This window comes from Cyprinus carpio, chromosome A23 (genome assembly GCF_018340385.1).
Source record: "Cyprinus carpio isolate SPL01 chromosome A23, ASM1834038v1, whole genome shotgun sequence".
In the NCBI taxonomy this organism is placed as follows: Eukaryota; Metazoa; Chordata; class Actinopteri; order Cypriniformes; family Cyprinidae; genus Cyprinus; species Cyprinus carpio.
In genome coordinates, this window is record NC_056594.1 from 9,604,757 (window position 1) to 9,619,660 (window position 14,904).

Below are 14,904 nucleotides of genomic sequence, written 5' to 3' on the forward strand. Positions count from 1 at the left end.
TTTTGATGCACTAGCTGATATGGAAAATGATTGGAAAATGTTTCAGCCTCTACTGTTCCTCATCCTGGATATTTTGTGGCATGCGAATGGCCCTATGTTGTTGGAAGGGCTTATAAAACAATACAACTCAAAAGCGGCATGCATTAGATACGGATTTCCAGTGTAGAGAGGACAGAAGAAACTGTCTGCTTGTGGATTTGCTTTTAGTTTACTCTGCCTCTGCTGACTGGCGTGCTTATCTCACGGGAGATGAGGGGCAGATGGGTGCCGTGTCTGGGGTCAAAAACCACACTGCAGCTTGTCTGTATAATAATACCATCCTACATTGATTGTAAAATAATTTTAAATGAAACTTAAATTGCAGCTAAAATGTGTTGTTTGTAATGTAAGTTTAATTCCATCTGACATTGCTGGGATAAGAGTATTAGAAGATGTGTATACTGTGGTTCCTCTTAATCTAAAATCTCAGATTGAGTGCTATTGCAGGACACTCTACAAGATGAAGGGATCATCACCATCATAGGATACTTAGAAAGAAAAGATTGACTGTAATGCACACCACATTCTTATGTGTGTATTAAACCTTATTAACTGGTTATTCAAGCCTGTGGTGTCAACTCTTAAAGAGCCACATGGGAGACTAAGAGTGAAGAGAGTGAAATGGATGACTGGACATGTCCGGAATTAAATACTAGCTTGCTACTTACTGAATACTGTGTAGAGGTGCATACAGTGAAATAATTATATAACACAAAAATGTTCAAAAGGCTGCTCTATATTTTTTTGGAAACCATTTTTTTTTTTTTTTTTTATAGAAAGTTGAAAGAAAGAGCACTTATGTGAAATATAAAAAATCTTCTATAACATTATAAATGTCTTTACTACCACTTTTGATCAATTTAATGCATCCTTACTGAATACAGTTCATTTCTTAAATAATATATAGCAGCCTGCTATCTCACTTTCCCTTCTCAAGACAAAAAAGGGGATCTTTTCGACTGTTACACCACTCAGTCTTCATGTCTAGAAATTGAGAACGGCTGCAAAAGGTATTTTTGGAGATTGGCTGAAAAAATGCAATTACATCAGAGGCAGTTGTTGTGTTCCATCTATGCAGACCCTTTGGGGCTCATGCTCTCCACACAGAACTCACAAACCATCATCTGTTATCCAACTTTACTCAAACTCATATGAAATATTGTTACTGCTTGTGCAACAGATTGCCAGGTCACACACTTAAATATCTATCTCTATATCTATGGCTGTACACATTTGGATTGATTTTGATTCATTTGCATAGTTGTTTTAAATTTAACTTTGCTAACATAAAGAATCTTTCTGCTAATGACCGATTATACAGCTCAGCATTTCAGACTGAAATGGTAACTTGAGTTTGAGAACAATTCACAAGAACCAGCTCATTAGCATGATAAATCTTAACTAGGAGATCAAAAGATGAAATTATGAGATACTAAGTCAGAATTATGAGATAAAAAGTCAAATTAATGACATTAAAAAGTCATAATTAAAAATGTTGACTATATCTCAAAGTTTTGACTTTTTTGTCATAATTTTTTAACATGTGTTTTTATTTTTTTATTGCATTTATTACTGACTGCTAATTCAACTCTGGTAAAATAATGTTTTGCTGTGGGGCTGATGATTTAGCACCGTCTGATTAGATTTGACAGCAGGGGAATTTTCTAAATCGATATACCAGCCCTAATCACATAAACGTAATAATCAGTGATGACAATGACCTTTATGTGCTATTTAATGCACAAACACACAAGACTCTGCTGTACAGGGAGCATTAGTACACAGTGTAACACTGGTCCTCCAAGGGTTCTGCTGAACAGGTTTAGACTGGGCATGGTGTCAGGCTCCGTGAACAGAAAATGAGTGGAATCACAAGCTCTTAAACTATTTCCTCACTGAGATCAGACTCTGCACCAAAAAGGACATTATGAAAAAGAAAGGGGGGGCTGCAGAATGTGAAAGGGAAAAACTTAATATGCACACAGTGAGCAATTATGAATCTTCCTCTTCCTCTGCTATCATAAACAAAGCAGATGATAGTGGGAGAAGATCTGGTAAACAAAATGTTTTAGATCAATAAAAATGACAGATGATGATTTATAATCGTCTAATTGCAGATTCAAGCAAGGAGAGTGGAAAAGGAGAACAAAAAAGGACAAAACCTAAAGATGAAAACAAGGATGTCATAGAGATGGAAGAATTCCCCCTTCACAAATTCCTATATATTCTCATATTGCGCTGATACACATACTTGAGCATTGGAATAGTCTTATTATTCTGAGGAAGACTTTTTTTCTTCTCTTTATGGATTTATGGAAGATTTTCTGAGCTGAAGTGCACAAGGTGACGAACACAATTTTGTATTCTCCAGTACTAAATTTTTCTCTGCGTGAACCTACAGAAAACGTGATTTAATATGTAAGTTAAGTTAACATTCCACTAAAGAAAATTAAAAAAAAATAAAAAAATAAAAAATCTTCCATCATATTTTATCAGATTTTTACAAATTCATAAATGCTTCAGCCTTCATCTGTTCATTGGCAGAAGATGAAAAAAAATCTGTTTCTGATCATGCACATTTATGACCACTAAGTTCATTTGTTTTTTTCAGTTTTCCCTTCGCACAAAAAACAACTGCCATACACTCAAAAATGCATTGTTTATCAAATACTTAATTAAGCTGTCATTTATTGCTTTTGAGGTTTCAAAAAAAAGTAAACTGAAACAGCATGATGCTGAGACAAGCCAATACACAAAGAGAACAAAGCACAGAATCTGTTGGCCGCTTCCATCTTACAATGTTGCACTCTGCTGACCCATTGTGGTGAACCATGTGCAACACATCTCGAGTCTCTACAACAGAGACCATAAAACCACCATCAAGAAAGCTTCAAAGAGTATTACAGAGTCAGTTTAGAGAAATTACTGGTTTATTGAGTTGCAATGTTTAATGGATGAAAACTGCAATGAAAAAACCAGTGGCAAGTGAATGAGCATGGCAGATCAGCCTATCCCTTCCTATCTAACATCAACCTCACCCGTCCCATGAGCTGGGGTGAAAGAGAGAGGTGTCATAAAGAGGACTGTGGACACTGCTGTTCTGTCCCAGCCATTCAGTTGGCACAACAGGCATTCTGGGCTCACACGTTGGACCAGAGAAAGCTGCTCAACCCTTTCTCAGATACAAGGAGGAGAACCAGACTACCTTATCTTCTGCTCAAAGTCAAAAGACTGAATAAGAGAGAAGAAAAAGAGTTTACGATGCACATCATCCATATGACTCAACACAATCATTCAGAATTAACTGCTACCCCTAAAACCATGACACATGTTGTCCATATTCTAATGAATGAAGAACCAGTCTTACCTAATCTAACCAGCAGAAGGTCACTCTATTCAGGAAACCGAACCACAAGAGAGAACATTAACCTCATTTTACCAGGCATATGTCAATGTTACATGGATGTCCTACTAAGACAGGTGGAAGATTCAGACTTATGTGGACCACACGAGATCAACAACACATGAAAAACACTTGAAATTTGGATAATTGCATTTAAATCTTTAACACAAAATAAATATTGATTGTACAATTAAATATCTTGATTAAACCAACAATTGAGATTATTCAGGCCCCAGGATGCATTGGTGTGGCAGTGTCTCCAGCTTTGACACATTAGTCAGACGGCTTAAAAGAAAACACTTTTGATTGTCATTTTAGGATCATTGCTGTTCAAAGCGTTCGATTGATCAAGAACTCATTGGAATGTTTTCTTAGTAAGCCTGGCTTTATTTTAGTGTGAGGTCTCAAAGCCACCACCTCATAAAGCAGAAAGAATTGAGCTGGTTTAAACTGGTTTAAACTTATGGAAAAAAAGTCCCAAAAAAATGTTATTGGTCACACGTTTTCTAGAGAAAGGAATCGTTCACCCAATAATGTAAATTTTATTTAATTATTTACTCAACCTCACATTATTTTAAACCCGTATGTTGTTATTTTTTCGAGGAACATGAAATGAATTGAGAACTTTTCCATATAACCATAATTATCCACTTACTCAGTGACCGCTACTCGAGTTGTTTGCTGACAGAAAAACGTGACTTCATTACTCAGTATTTTTTTTTATTCAAGCACAAATATCTATACATTCAACATTTCCTTGAGAAGCATAAAGATATGATTTTTTTTTTCTGTTTTATGGGGACAAAAAGTGAGTTTAAACTTAAAACAAGAAAATATCTGTGTTAAGAAAAGTCATAGTAAGAAAAAATTGTCTATGGGGTATGCATAAACTCATTTTGTTACAGTTTTTTGAAACAAGATGTCATTTTGCTTCTCAGGTAAATGTTTCTTTAGATGTGTGTGCTTGAAAATAAGAAAAAATAAGGAGTAGACAAACCACTTTTTGCAGGGTCTGGCCTCAAAAGGACATTTTGTGGATTTGCTTTTAGTTTACTCTGCTGACTGGCGTGCTTTATCTCACAGGACATGAGGGGCAGACGGTAACATTCTGCGACATTTTTTGATAGACATGGTCACTATGATCGGTTGAAAACTGTAGCCTGTGTTCCACGAAAATGTAAAAAATGAACACGTAGCAGCATACAGGTTTTTAGCAACATGATGATAAATAACTTGGCTTTTTCATGTTTGGGTGTTTGATTCTTTTAAAAAACAGCTGGTAAACATTGAAAAATGCTCAATCAAAAAAGGGAAACAAAGTGGAGGTGTGTGTGTTTGAAAGAATGAGTTGGAGAATGAGAGATGAAAACATGTTTGCTTGTTGTCCATTCCCTCTCCCACCAGGTAAATTAAAACATTTTTGGTCTGTTGCTCTCAACCCTTTGGTTGAACAGGGGGAGGAAATGGACAGCAGAAGTTACCACACACATACCCTGTCCTTCACACAAACACCACGTCTGTTATGACCACACACATTCAGATCTATCAAGCCCGCTGAGGACGTAGTAAGGGACAGGGGTAAAGAATGATGATCACTGAGAGAGCCTCCGTGGCGCTGTGGAGCTGTTATGTCAGCTGCACCTCAGGAGGACTGGCATTATTGTTGCTCCCCTCCTGTGCGCTGACCACAGAGCCACGGTACGGGACCTCGATGATCCGAGGTTTGTCAATGATGCGGGCGCAACGATTGCCCTTCTCCACGATGCCAATGATCCAAGCCTGTTGCCCATCGCCTGCCCCTCCGTCATGCCCCATTGCTCCCGACAAACCCACACGACTGGATTTCATCTCGGCACAAAACCGGGCTGCCTGCTCCCGCGGCAAGCAGATCAACAGACCACCTGAGAGAGAGGCAGGAGAAAGATTTCTTATCTACCCAAGAGCTTGTTGAAAGCTCTACTGAGCAGGAATGTCCATTTTCAGGATTTTTTATAAATGATTAATTGATTATTTATTAACGCTAACACCACAAAACCTGTGGAAGACCTTGAGTATTTATTTTTATTAAAATTTAACCAAACAAATGTGAGAAGTGATATTGTTAGTCCACTGTATTTTAAAATAATTAGGTTGTGCAATGTAATTTTTTGTTTGTCTTTAATTTATTACCATTAATAATAACACATAAAAATAAAGATACAAATCCTTCTCTATTAAAACTTCATTTTGAACATTTCTTTCTACTTTGCCTTTAAGATTGTCAGTTGGGATGATGCAGGGAGACCAAAGAAGGAGCAGCACTTTTTGTTAAAATATCTGAAGTGAAAGTAATCTTTATTTATGAAGAAATTATCCAAAACTGATTATGTTAAGGCGCTTCAGGTTTTAGTGCAATTTCAAAGTTATAACAATTGTTGGTTCTCTTTATAACAATTGTGTCTGTGCACTGAGCTGTGACTCTCACCTGATGTTTCAGAAGAGGTGCCCTGCAAAAGCCCAAACAGGTTGCCACCAGCTTTGCTGATTGCAGCCATTTTGGAGATAATCGGGAGGTTGTGAATGACAAAGGCAACGTCATTCTTCTGCTGCTGGGCGAGATTCCGTGCATGACCTATGATCCCAAAGCCTGTGACATCCGTGGCAGCGTGTGCATTAAATTTGTGCATTAAGGCAGCAGCTAGAGAAAGAGAGAGAGAAAAAAAACATTTGCAAACAAGATTACACTGCTTAAGATTAAACTGCTTAAATTTACCCTATAGTCAACAGCTCAAAAGTCTGCATTTTTTGTTTTTGAAAACTCTCATGCTCACCAAAGCTGCATTTATTGATGCAAAAATATTACAGAAAAAGTAATATTATGAATTATTAAAATTATCTTACTGAACCCAAACTTTTGAACAGTGGTGAATAAACCTAAAAGGGTCTTGTAGAAATGTTTTTTTTTTTTTTTTCACCATTTGTGTGTTCACTGTATATTGGTGCCACAGTTAAAATGAATCCACGCTAAGACGCTTATGCAATGACATACCAGTGCGATTGAGGGTGGCCATATTGAGCATAGCCTCTTGATAAGCTTGCTCCACCTCCTCCCTGGATATCACCAACTTTATCTTGTTCCATTTCTCAGGCTAAATAAATTAAGTATAAACATAAAAGTGATACAGAAAGAAATTAGATGAGGTTACAGAGATGTGACAAACATGTTAAGCTGTTATCTCTTTGTAGTGTCTACACAAAAAGGGGGAAAGAACCATGAAAGCAATCATTCCAAAGATGTCAGTTATATCTGAGACTAATACAGAGCGGTACTCACTATATCCAGCCACTGATGGGCATTCACTGCTACTTGAGTTCCCAGAGGTTTAGTCAGAACTAACACATCTCCAGGTACAGCACTATCAGGCCTGCACGCAAACACAAACATATGTGAGCATTACAAAATAAAAACTGGGAAGTCTGACACAAGGAATATTCACTGTTATATTTCCAGTAAATATCTATTAAGTGAAAAACTGGATCATTCAGAACCAAGTGTATACAGACACATGGTCCTTTGATTCATGAGAGAGGAGACAGACACTCACATGATGAAATCATTGGGCTGGCACACCACAGAGGCCACGCCCCCGACGATGATCCAGGGATTGACGACTGTTTGTCCCCCGGTTACCGAAGTCCCAGCCTCCTCTGCCGCATCACGGAAGCCCTTCATCATTAAAGGCATCACCTGATCTCTCTCCTGAGAGAACAACAGCACAGTACAAATAAAAGGAACCATTTCAGACTCTGTATCTTGAATTTGCAAAAACCTTTATATAGTAAACATCCAAATTAAATGTTAAAATTATTTTCAAAATTATACGACTGAGAAAATGAAAGCAGAGAGATCCCAGCTCACCTTCTCATTCATCTTCTGACTGACGCTGAGAAGCATGAGCATGTTGTCACACTCTGTGATGCCCATGGCGTACAGATCACTCAGAACATTTGCACAGGCAATTCGTCCCTATAAACAAAAGGATGTGAGTCCCACTTATTTGTAAGTTCCATGCTAGCATTTTCGAAATATTGATAGAGATCACTCACCATCATGTAAGGATCCTCCACTAAAGGATAGAAGAAATCTGTGGTTTGGACCAGGGACAGACCACCATGCCTCAGAGGGATCACACATGAGTCCATTCCAATACCTTAATCCAAGAAAGAACAGAAACCCTCTGTAATTTCATGAACAGTGTGCATGCATTTTTAAAGAAGCTTTGAATAATCATATAATACATGTACTTAAATCTTCCGTTGGCAATGGTAAGAAGCATTTTAGTAAGATTATTTATGATCCATTTTGCAGGGCAAAGCATTAACTTATAGCCTGGGTCCATAGTTCACACCTCTTTCAAATGGTTGCATTTTACTTCCCAGTAGTTTTTAATTAACAAGATAAGCCAAAGGTTAAACAGAGTTTAATAACACAAATGTTACGCAATTTTTGAGCTCAAGACTTATGAATAACATAAAAACAACAGTACTTTGCAGTTCTGTGTTATACATACATAGATGACAACATGTAGCATGCTGAATAACATCTTTAATAATAATAAATTAACATAGTCATTATACAGTCAGATTAATCGGGGTATATTAAAGGACCGATACAAGAAAACAAAACAGTTTATTTTGGCAACTTTACAGCAAAAACGTTGCAATAAACAAGGCTTTCTTTGCAGAACCGGCTGGTTAACCATCAACTATCTGCTGTTAGACCTGTCTATACGCACAGATAACATGAACGCTTTCGTTATTTCAGTTAGACATTTGGCAATGATAGGAAGTCTGACTCATTTCCACGACTCTGATCTTTTTTACAATTCGTTTCCATGAACCGGTTTACAAAACGATTCAGTGATTTTTTTTAAAGATCACAATATAGTCATGGCAGTGACATAAATTTTGTGTTTTGCAAAGTTTGCTGCTTCAGTATTTGTAGATTCTTTTTCCACATGTTTCTTTGGTATACTGAAAAACAATGATAAGCATAAGTTTTAAAAGGCTTTTAGGCTCTGGTATGCTGGAAATTAGCTTCTGGGCCAAATCTTGACTGATGGCGATCCATTCTTGCCTTATTAGTTCTCGTAGTTGATCAGAGTTTGTGGGCTTCTGCTTGTACACTCTCCTTTTGAGGACTGACCACAGGTTCTCTATGGGATTGAGTTGCCTGGCCACAGATCCAAAATTTAAATGTAATGATCTTCGAGCCACTTCTTCTCCTGCTTTGTTATATGGTGCTCCATCATGCTGGAAAATGCATGGATCATCACCAAATTGCTCATGGATCGCTGAAAAATGTCGCTCTTGCAGGACCTTTTGATACCAATTTTTATTCATGGCAGTGTTTGTTGGCAGAATTATGAGAGAGCCCTCTCCCTTGGTTGAACAGTAACCCCACACATGGATGGTCTCAGGATGCTTCACTGTTGGCACATCACAGGACTCATGGTAGCGTTCACCTCTTCTTCTCCGAACATTCAATTTTCCAGATGTCCCAAACAGTCGGAAGGGAGCTTCATCAGAGAAAATAACTTTGCACAAGTCTTCTGCTGTCCAATCCTTGTACTTACTGCAGAATTTCAGTCGGTCCTTGACGTTTTTCTTGGAGAGAACTGGCTTCTTTGCTGCACTTCTTGACACCAGGCCGCTGTCCAAAAGCCTTGGCCTCACTGTGCATGCAGATGTTCTCACGTCACATCATCCTGCTGCCTTTCCTGAGCAAGCTGCACTGCTGGAGACACGATTCTGTAGCTGACTCCTCAGAAGGAGACGGTCCTGGCGCTTGCTGGACACTCTGGGACGTCCTGAAGACTTCTTCATTGCAGTCAAACTGCTCTCCTTGAAGTCCTTGATGATCCTGTAAATGGTTCTTTCAGGTGCAATATTCTTTGTAGTAATTTCCTTGCATGTGAGGCCATTTTGATGAAAATCGATGACGGCTGCACGTGTTTCTTTGGCGGTAACCAATGCTTACAAGAACACAATCACTGGAAGCGCTTCTTCCCTCCTTTTATAGCAACCACTGTGCTTTTAAAATCTAATTAGTATAATAGTGATTTTACCCGACTTGTACTCATTTACACTTTCACATGTGCTGCTGACATGACTAGTCAATTAATGTTAGCTGGTCACTTTGTGTCAGGACATTTTTCGGCCAATTTAGCAAATATTTAAAAGACATCTGATCACTCTAGAAACAATGTAAATGAACAACAAAACAGCTTAAGCAGCAAACCTTGTGAAGCACAAAATTGATGTCACTGCCAGAACTTTTGGCCTTGACTGTAGAGCATAAGTAGTCAACATTTTACTCCTTATTAATGTTGTTTTTTCTATTAACAAAATGTGTTTTTTTTAATTATTTTATTAAATTTACCCTTCTTTCTATCATACAATTGTGTTTTTGGTTATTTAGGTAATCTAAATTTCGCCCTACAAGTCAAATGCACCTACTATCATGAACTATTTTGAAACTGTTCAACAGAATGAATAATGGAAAAGATCCGACTCAATTTGACAGGCTCGCTATGTGACAGTGATGGTGGGACAGGTCAGATACTTTACCTAGTCGAGGACCCTGAGCAACTGAAACAAGCTGCCCGAATTCCGCGGTCTCGTCTCCAACACCCGTCACCGAGCCGCCGTCCTCCCCGGGCGGACGGTCAGGCTCTAATCCCTGCAGGAGTTTGAGCAGAGTCTCCTGCGGGACTTTACACCCTCATCCTTTCATATCAGAGAAGGCCGTGAGTCGGAAGCCGCGGTCTAGGCCGTGCTCCTCCGGGTTCAGCGCCTGGTATCCAGCCGGGTAAAAGGCTCCGTACCCTCCCGCTCCGCCAGAGTCCACTGACGGTGGCTCGGAAACTGACATGGCTACCGTGAATTTATTTTATTCCTCAGTCAGATAGTGAAACACGCGGAAATGTAACAGAAGGGTGAGTCGTTTCACGGGATAAATGGCTGACAGAGAGCGTGTTTTACCTACAGGACACTCTTGATCGTAGAAACTAGTGTGTACGCGGCGCGCTTGCGGACTAAACCATCACACCTTACAGAGGGGAGTTGAGAGTCACCTTATGACACAACTTCAGACAATTTATCGCTGACATACATATTACTGACAGACTACTCTCACACTGGCAGAGAAAATGTAGGAAAATTAATCTTGCACAAAAATGAACTACCTCGAGGATGTTTTGAATTTGACTGGTCACACTGAAACCCCCTCAAAAATACACTTCGCATCGTCTATTATCGTGAGCTCCGCCTATTGATAGTTTTCACGTGACGTCACACACTCATAGGAACGCCCACCTGGCGGGCAAAACGAAGCCCTGCTCCACTGGCCACTGAGCGCCAGGTATTTTTACGCAGTTTGCATTAAGTAATAATGTAGCAAAACGCAGATATTAAAAGGTAAACACCTTATTATGTATATTTTGTACAGGCAAGCATATGAACCCAGAATAGAAACACAATGTGCAGTCTCATGTTAAATGGTTTCCCATAGAAAAACACTGAACCATTTAGCGGATTGCGTTCATATTCCGACCTCATCTGCTTGCCTATGCCTATGCATCATTAATATAGTGATTACTTAATTTGATCTTTAAATATTACCGTTTTAAATATATTAAGGCACTTTGAGTGTTTTACAACGTTTGTCGCGCTGTTTGAAATATTGCGCGGGTGATTAATATGGATTGCAAGTGGCCAAAACTTGCATTTTGTTCACAAACCTGTTTTATTTTTTGAGAGGTGATCTAAATATTTGCGGCTGTGAAACATATGGAAAATTGACAGGCTTGTGCTGCAGTTCTATGGATGTTTTGTCCTCCAGGTCTTCGAGACGGTCACGTGACTGAAGATATCAATTGTGGTTCTGCAATAAAGGTGCACCAGACGGCTGTATTCATGCAAATATACTGACAATCACATATATACTCGAAGCAAATTATGTCAACGTAACATTTGCTTCCTTAAATAGAAATCTGGGTTATGGTGGTAAATTAAACAAGCTTTACTAAAAACAAATAAATAAATAAATACATAATGAGTTAGGAAAAATTGTTTATTCCCATAGTCAATGAATTTCATCGATATTTGGGACATTTCACAATACAGAAGTGGACTATGATGATAAGTCACAGATAATCACCCCAGTCTTTGTCTTTCTGAGGTTTAATATTAATAGCACAAATGAAAACATTTATTTCTTAAATTTGTGTTTGTGTAAAAAAAAAAAAAAAAAAAAAAAATATTAACATAACACCAACTTTGGCTGTTATAATTAATATCCGTATTGATATTTTCACTCAAGCTCTACAACAAACCAGTCTCATGTTTTAGCCAAGGTGTCCATGGCACTAATATCTGCATATTAAATGTCAGAATACAGAATGCCAAAAGACCAGTTCGAACAGTGTGGAGGAAAAATCTCAAGCCTGGATTGCACTTTTAGTGCTGTAAGCCAGGTAGTAGACCAAAATGCCAATCAGAGCAGCCAAGACCTCCGTGGACACCCAGGGACCACTCCATGCACCCTGCAATTCATAAATACACTGATAAATAAACAAACAGAGACAAATGACACAAAACCATAGGGAGGAAACAAGTAGTAGCAACACAATCCCATGTGGAGGTATATTTTTGTTAATATCGGTTTATAGGTTTTTCTTAGCCCTAATCATTACAAAGATAAGGCGATAGTATGCATATTTACCCTGTGATCCACATTGACAGAGAACAATGGCTTGATGGCATCAACATCTTCATTGTTTCTCTGAGCCTGAAAGCATTAACATTTTCATCAGCAACACTGAATATACGGTTCTCATCAACAGTGGCCTAGGGCTGGGCGATATATCGAATGATATGATCATGCGCATCTAGTCAGTAAATCTGGTTCCGTGATTACCGCTAAATCGCCATCACCTGCTTTCAAATGGAGCGGCATTTAATAGACAGAGCCGTAGATCACTGAAAAGGTACGCAATATCGCGTTCATTATCCCAGATGAATCGCCTTCGATAATCAACGCGATATTGCGATATTGAATAAGCCTTGGCCATTCCATGTATAAAACTCCGCCATTGCTCATCAAGTATTTTAAATGGATAACTAACCCAAAACTGAAAGCTGTCATTATTTACTCATACAAAAATTTACTAATTTCTTTCTTATGCAAAACACACACACACATACAAAAAAACTATTTTTTTAAGAATACTGGTAACCAAACTATATTGGTGCTCATTGGACATCCTTCACAATATCTTCTTTTATGCTCCACAAAAGCAAGTCATATAAGTTTGAATGACATGTGGGTGAGCGAATGATGACAAAACTTTAACATATGGAGGAATTATCCCAATCATTCCTTAATTTTACCAACCTTTCTTAGAGTACTGTAAGACTCCTCATCGAAGAATTTGACCTGATACGTGCCTGAGCTGGCCTGCTTATGAGGAACACTCCACGAGACCTGGACAAAAAGAAATAAATGAAGCAGTTGCTTACATAAGGAGGGAGAACTTGCATGTACGGCTTAAGTCCTCTGTACCTGGTATTTGCCAACATCTTGGCCTCTGGTCACAGGGAACTGCTTGCCATTGACGTCTGCATACAGGGCAACACTCTAAAAACAAAACACTAGTCTGCTCAGTCCACACTTCTGTACCAATGAAACGAGTGAAGAAGCGTTAGTCCACTCACCTGAGCTCCGTTTGAGCAAACCAGACTGAGCTCGACGATGAAGACGGTCTCGGAGGAGATGAGCGCGTCTGTCGTCGTGTATGAAGACGGAGAAATGGCTGGATCTGTGCACGTCTCAGCTGAGGAGAGAAAACACCGGTCACCGATAACATTTAGATGTCACAGCTCGGGTTTGCTCGCTTAAGTAGTTTAAGTGATCTATAAAGGTTTGTAATAGGTAACTGTGATCAAACAGAACCAATTCAGCGTCAGCTTTAGACGATGTTAGCCTGACGATCGGCGAACAGATCGAAAGAAATGAATGAACGGTGCTGTATATCGAGCTGTCATTGAAAGACAATGGCAAGTTACCTGCACATAAGCTCAGACAAAGAGCCAAAATAGCTGTTATAACTCGCATCATGTTGATCCCTGGGCAGCAGAAGTCACCTCAACTCACTCAAACCTGAGGAAAGAAACCCTACGAAACACAGACAGACACGTCACCTCAGCGGAAGCATGACGTGTATGAGAGCGAGAGCGGCCTCTGGTGAAAGCCGCCGGTACTGAGCTCCAAAACGGGGCGTGGCTTCCTCCCTCTGACAGACAGGCATGTGATATCCCCCCAATCCAGATATCTCTCACGGAACATATTTATTTATATAGACATATTTATGTATATAGCATATTTTATTTTAGATCAACTAGAAACCATGTTTAATTTATAAAGTTTTATTTTGAAATACGAGTCAATGACAATTGGCTGAAACCAGAGCCTTTTTGCAGGTCTGGAACTAGGGGCTGGAGCCACTAGGGGAGACTTAGCAAGCTTCCAAGTGATTCATAATAATATATAATTATTAATATAACTGATGTTAATTTTATTGTTACATCTAAGTAATCACACTTTACATGCTAAAAAAAATGCATGCAAATATTATTTACTATTAAAAAAATGTCCCTATTATACCAAATAAAAAGTGTTGGAAAGTGAGGGGCCTTGAAGTAAACAAGAATGAGAACCACTAGTCTAGAAAATATTTGAAAAGTTGGGGAGACATTTCAAAAGTAGTTGTAATCTCCGGGAAGAATATAGAAATTTTAAAATGCATTTTAATTGCTAATGATTGCCACATCTGCGTAATGATTTTCCACATACCATCATTAATATTTTTAACCAACTGAACAAGGTGATTTTTTTTTATTAAACTTAAGTATTATGCATTGTTGTATCATTGTGATGTAATAAATATTTGATATTTACATTTCCAAAAATATTTAACATTCAATACACACACACACACACACACACACACATATATATTAAAACTCACTTTTGTGAAATGTTCTGCTTGTGCAAATTAACACAAAAACATCAAATAAATTTCACTTGGTTTGCTATTTGTAACTATTGCAGATATAATATTCAAATATCAAAAATCAATAAAAAATTAAATAATATTACAAATTAATAATCAAACCACAAATCAAAATTAAACTTTAATTTACAATTCAAATAACAAAATAATATTATAATAAAATAATTTAATTCTATACTATTTGGTCTAAATAAAAAAATGGATATTTTGAGATTTGCTATAGATTACAGTTAATAGTTTTAAATTATTTTTTAAAAATGATCTTGTGTACAGTTAAATATCAAAAACTGACCAAAACCAATGAAAATAAAATATCTCTATTTGTCATAATAATATAGCTATTATTTC

General features: G+C 38.0%; 2 protein-coding genes across 2 annotated transcripts; both read right to left on the bottom strand.

Moving 5' to 3' along the window:
• Nucleotides 1–2,951: 2,951 nt before the first annotated feature.
• Nucleotides 2,952–10,569, bottom strand: LOC109088583 (selenide, water dikinase 3-like). Its single transcript, XM_042712958.1, has 8 exons — nucleotides 10,052–10,569; nucleotides 7,529–7,632; nucleotides 7,341–7,448; nucleotides 7,027–7,181; nucleotides 6,756–6,846; nucleotides 6,471–6,570; nucleotides 5,907–6,119; nucleotides 2,952–5,343 (listed from the first exon to the last, which is right to left on the bottom strand). The coding sequence occupies exons 1-8, from the start codon at nucleotides 10,353–10,355 to the stop codon at nucleotides 5,069–5,071; spliced, it is 1,350 nt and encodes a 449-aa protein (XP_042568892.1). The 5' UTR covers nucleotides 10,356–10,569; the 3' UTR covers nucleotides 2,952–5,068.
• A 968-nt stretch (nucleotides 10,570–11,537) lies between these two features.
• On the bottom strand, nucleotides 11,538–13,710 carry LOC109088585 (translocon-associated protein subunit delta-like). Its single transcript, XM_019102755.2, has 6 exons — nucleotides 13,550–13,710; nucleotides 13,199–13,317; nucleotides 13,047–13,121; nucleotides 12,879–12,968; nucleotides 12,207–12,272; nucleotides 11,538–12,027 (listed from the first exon to the last, which is right to left on the bottom strand). The coding sequence occupies exons 1-6, from the start codon at nucleotides 13,599–13,601 to the stop codon at nucleotides 11,923–11,925; spliced, it is 507 nt and encodes a 168-aa protein (XP_018958300.1). The 5' UTR covers nucleotides 13,602–13,710; the 3' UTR covers nucleotides 11,538–11,922.
• Nucleotides 13,711–14,904: the final 1,194 nt, after the last annotated feature.

Bases quoted from the DNA above. Each gene is read 5' to 3' on its own strand.
- LOC109088585 (XM_019102755.2), bottom strand. From the start codon at position 13,601: ATGATGCGAGTTATAACAGCTATTTTGGCTCTTTGTCTGAGCTTATGT. The intron at 13,318-13,549 runs GTAACTTGCCAT...TTCTCTCCTCAG, and splicing joins TTGTCTGAGCTTATGTGCAG to CTGAGACGTGCACAGATCCA. The intron at 12,969-13,046 runs GTACAGAGGACT...CTTTTTGTCCAG, and splicing joins AAGATGTTGGCAAATACCAG to GTCTCGTGGAGTGTTCCTCA.